This window comes from Nanorana parkeri, unplaced genomic scaffold, assembly GCF_000935625.1.
Source record: "Nanorana parkeri isolate BGI_ZX_2015 unplaced genomic scaffold, ASM93562v1 scaffold3903, whole genome shotgun sequence".
Lineage (NCBI taxonomy): Eukaryota > Metazoa > Chordata > Amphibia > Anura > Dicroglossidae > Nanorana > Nanorana parkeri.
In genome coordinates, this window is record NW_017310170.1 from 6,391 (window position 1) to 11,052 (window position 4,662).

Genomic DNA, 4,662 nt, shown 5'->3' on the forward strand with positions numbered 1-4,662 from the left:
GTTCATGAAATGACCTATAGAGGTACCCAGCACTAGGGGGCGCCATAATGTATATTGCCACACACAGGTCCATAGGTTAGTGCAGGAATATACACCGGACGCGGTAACACGCCGCCGGCAGCGACCGGCCTCTAACCCGCTGTTTTGTCCCTGGTCTCTGTAGATTATGATTTTGGAGATGCTTATCCTGCGGCGCGGTCCGTGCCCAGCACAGACTGGGAAGGTGGGAACCGGCCATATTGCTTCATCCTGACTCCTCCCCTACTCATTCCCGCTCTGACCTGTATGTACATTGCTCCGTTCTGAAGTGTAACCCCTTCACTCTGCATTGTCTGTGTGTCCCCCCTTTCTCATCGGCCTCCTATATCTGTTGTCCTCCGCTTAGCGTACCTCCACCCAGCCATTGTCCGTGCTCCTCTGCCTCCATTACTGTCCTAACAATGGCTCCCGCCAGGCGCAGCTCCGGCTAACATTGGGCTTCGTGCATTCGTGTCATCCACCAGACATTGCAAAATGTTCTTTTCGATACATGAGGCCCATCGGTTGTCCTCTCGCCTCGTTCCCAGTGTTTACCCTGTCTACTTCTGCTTCCGTTTCTGAAATGAGAACTGTCTGTGTTGCCCTGCAGAGAAAGAGCTGGCTCCACCGCGAGAGAGAGGAAGGGGAAGGATTGCATTGTATACACAGGCCGGTCTTATTTTAGACCCTAATCCCATCACTTTGATGTCCTGCCTCTTGTGTGTGCATTCCATATGGAGTTTGCTTCCCCGCTTCCCACCCGCACGCTGCCTCTGATTGGCTCTGTAATCACCTAACACCACGTGGCTATGCTGCAGATTCTGATCACACGGACAGGGAATCCATGATTATACATTACTTAGAATCCACAGACAGGAGGAGCTCCGCACCCCGATATTACCTGCAGTCCGCTCGTCTGTACTCATCAGAACCACCAGTACTGTGTATTCAGCTACAGTGACTGTATGACCAAACGTCTGTGGTCACCTGACCATCGCACCCATATGATCTGGTTCCATTCCCATTCTAGAACCATGGCCAATAAAAATAAGTTGCCCCCTTCCCCCCATGGCCATTAATTACGGGGTTGGCTCTCCCCCCATGCCATTAATTACGGGGTTGGCTCTTCCCCCCCTGGCCATTAATACGGGGTTGGCTCTCCCCCCCATGGCCATTAATTACGGGGTTGGCTCTCCACCCATGGCCATTAATACGGGGTTGGCTCTCCACCAATGGCCATTAATTACGGGGTTGGCTCTCCACCCATGGCCATTAATACGGGGTTGGCTCTCCCCCCCATGGCCATTAATACGGGGTTGGCTCTCCCCCCCATGGCCATTAATACGGGGTTGGCTCTCCCCCCATGGCCATTAATACGGGGTTGGCTCTCCCCCCATGGCCATTAATACGGGGTTGGCTCTCCCCCCATAGCCATTAATACAGGGTTGGATCTCCCCCCATGGCCAATAATACAGGGTTGGCTCTCCCCCCATGGCCATTAATACGGGGTTGGCTTTCCCCCATGGCCATTAATACGGGGTTGCCCCCTTCCCCCCATGGCCATTTAATAGGGGGTTGGATCTCCCCCCATGGCCATTAATACGGGGTTGCCCCCTTCCCCCCATGGCCATTTAATAGGGGGTTGGCTCTCCCCCATGGCCATTAATTACGGGGTTGGCTCTCCCCCATGGCCATTAATACGGGGTTGGATCTCCCCCCATGGCCATTAATACGGGGTTGCCCCCTTCCCCCCATGGCCATTAATACGGGGTTGGATCTCCCCCCATGGCCATTCATTTTTGAGGTCAGGTACTGATGGTGGATGAGAAGATCCGGCTCACGATCGCTATTCCAATTCATTCAGGTAGATTGAGGTCGGGGATCTGTGCAGGACACTCGGGTTCCTCCACCAAACTGGTCACACCATGTCTGTATGGAGCTGGCTGTGTACACGGGGGAACAGAAAAGGGTCTTCACCAAACTGACCACAAGGCTGGAAGAGCCCAATTGTCTCCAATGTCTTTGTATGATGGAGTATTACCAGAATCATCACTGGGGACACCTGAACCCCATCATTGGGAGGGGTCCATATACACTATATTACCAAAAGTTTTGTCGGGGGTTGGGCTCTGCCCCTTAGTTCCAGTAATGGGAACTCTTAAGGCCTCAGCATACCAAGACATTTTGGACAATTTCATGCTCCCAACTTTGTGGGAGGAGTTTGGGGACGGCCCCTTCCTGTTCCAACATGACTGCGCACCAGTGCACAAAGCAAGGTCCATAAAGGCCCTCCCAATGATGGGGTTCAGGTGTCTATAAAGACATGGATGGGGGAGTTTGGGGGGGAGGAACGTGACTGGCCGCACAGAGTCCTGACCTCAACCCCATAGAACACCTTTGGGATGAATTAGAGGCGGAGACTGCGAGCCCCTCCCCCAACATCAGTACCTGACCTCCACAAATGGCCCAACATTCCCATAGACACGACCCTAAACCTTGTGGACGCCTTCCCAGAAGAGGCGGGGCTGTTATAGCGGCAAAGGGCGGGGCCAACCCAATACTGAACCCTACGGACTAAGACTGGGGGCCATTAGAGGGCGGAGCCAACCCAATACTGAACCCTACGGACTAAGACTGGGGGCCATTAGAGGGCGGAGCCAACCCAATACTGAACCCTACGGACTAAGACTGGGGGCCATTAGAGGGCGGAGCCAACCCAATACTGAACCCTACGGACTAAGACTGGGGGCCATTAGAGGGCGGAGCCAACCCAATACTGAACCCTACGGACTAAGACTGGGGGCCATTAGAGGGCGGAGCCAACCCAATACTGAACCCTACGGACTAAGACTGGGGGCCATTAGAGGGCGGAGCCAACCCAATACTGAACCCTGCTGACTAAGACTGGGATGCCATTCGAGTTCATGTGCGTGTAAAGGCGTCCCAATACTTTTGGTCATACAGTGTATTTACTCTAAGTCAGCGGGCTCTGGGCAGCAGGATTGTGCATGCCATGGGGCTATTAGTACCGGGAACAGGCGATAGGACGGTGCGCGGTCACATGTTCTGCGTCTTGACATTTCTATTATCACTAACACAGATGTTGTTCTGATTGGTGTTCTCCTAACTAACACACTGACCTACTAACCTACCCGTGTGGGCTCCGTGTTGGCGTGTGCTTTCCATGACACGCAGCTCTTGTTTTCTTTATTACGTGGCTCTGGTTAGTGTACTTTGCTGCACATGTAATAGAACTGTGTGATTATAATTATGTTTGTATAGTAAATGTTGTGGTTTTATTGTGGATAAGGACATGTTTCCTCTATGCCCCGCCCCCCTTCATAATAATAATAGTTCCCAATCGTTCCCTGTCCCGTTAATGTTTGATTCCTCGATTTAGAAATGATAATGAATGGATTGGTTTATTATGTCCCACCACTCCGCCATTTCCACTCCCCGCCCTGACTGTCGCCCGTTCTCTCTCGCGCTGTCCTGTAACAGACGGGGACCTCCACGATGGCAGCAGCTTCCACTGCCCGCCGCCATTTGTGCTCCACGGCCCCAAATCACAAGCGAGGAGCTCGGCGCGTCGGTACAACCCGTTCACGCCAAACCTGTCGTCTCCTTCCGATGTCACCCCAGGGCCCGGGACGGCTGTGGATACCCCCGACGCCAGCGCCCCCGTCACGCGGGACTCCGAGGTGGACGCGATGTCCCCGGACGCCACCCTGTCCTACAGCCAGCCCCCGGGGGCCGCCGCTGAGCCGGCCTCTGACAGCACTGACCCGAGCACCCAGGATGTGGTCGACGGCCTCTCCACGTCCGAGACGACTCCGGTGCACAACGCAGCCAAGAGAAAGGGAGCCGCTTCCACCTTCACCACCTACACGGAGAACAACGCCGAGCTGGAGGTCATCCGGTAAGTGAGCGCTTGTAGAAAGGTGAGAATAGCTGACCCCGCCCCCGTAGAGGTCAGAGGTCATCTAATGTGTGTGGGCCCATTGCAGGGTCCCGTGTATACAATGGACAAGGAGCCATGATGATTTATATTGTATATGATTACTATCGGGTCGGTGTTTTCCTGTGCTAGCCTACTACCAGGCTCAGCCTGACTCCTAGTACAAAGCCCCTGCTGGAAGGTCACATGACTCCTGTCCACAGGCAAGCGTGTGTTTAAAGGAGAACTACGGGGTGAGGGCTTTCCCCCATAGTTCTCCTAAGGGTTACAGGAGGACACAAACTAGCGTCCTCCCGTCACCCGAAGCTCAGTGTATAGGGAGCTACAGCTCGCGGTATACTGAGGCCGCCGCAGCCGGGACGGATCCCGGCATTACTGTCTGGATCCGCCCAGCCGCGTGATTGACGGCTGGCTCCGCCTATCTAGAGGCTGTACCCGCCCCCTCCAACGTCCGTTTCGACAATAAGCGCTGGAGGATCGGACAGGGGAGGGGGGGAATCCCTGCAGGGAGCAGTGAGTGACAGTCGCAGCTCTCTGCAGGGACAGGATCGAGAAGTGAGCGAGTGCTGGTATGTGTTCCCGATCGACTGAGCCGAACTGTGACAGTCTCATTGTCATACGTCGGCTCCAACTATGAGGATGAGTGATTATCACTCCCCTCACAGTTCTCTTTTAAGGCACAGCCA

At 54.4% G+C, this 4,662-nt stretch overlaps 1 protein-coding gene across 1 annotated transcript in view; it reads left to right on the forward strand.

Annotated features, from left to right (window-relative positions):
* The window catches only part of PLEKHM2 (pleckstrin homology and RUN domain containing M2), a gene marked incomplete at its 5' end in the record, with an annotated part of 15,906 nt that overhangs the window by 6,387 nt on the left and 4,857 nt on the right, over positions 1-4,662 (forward strand). Inside the window, 2 exon segments of the mRNA XM_018575416.1 lie at positions 136-223; positions 3,520-3,937. Coding sequence (XP_018430918.1) covers positions 136-223; positions 3,520-3,937 — 506 coding nt within the window.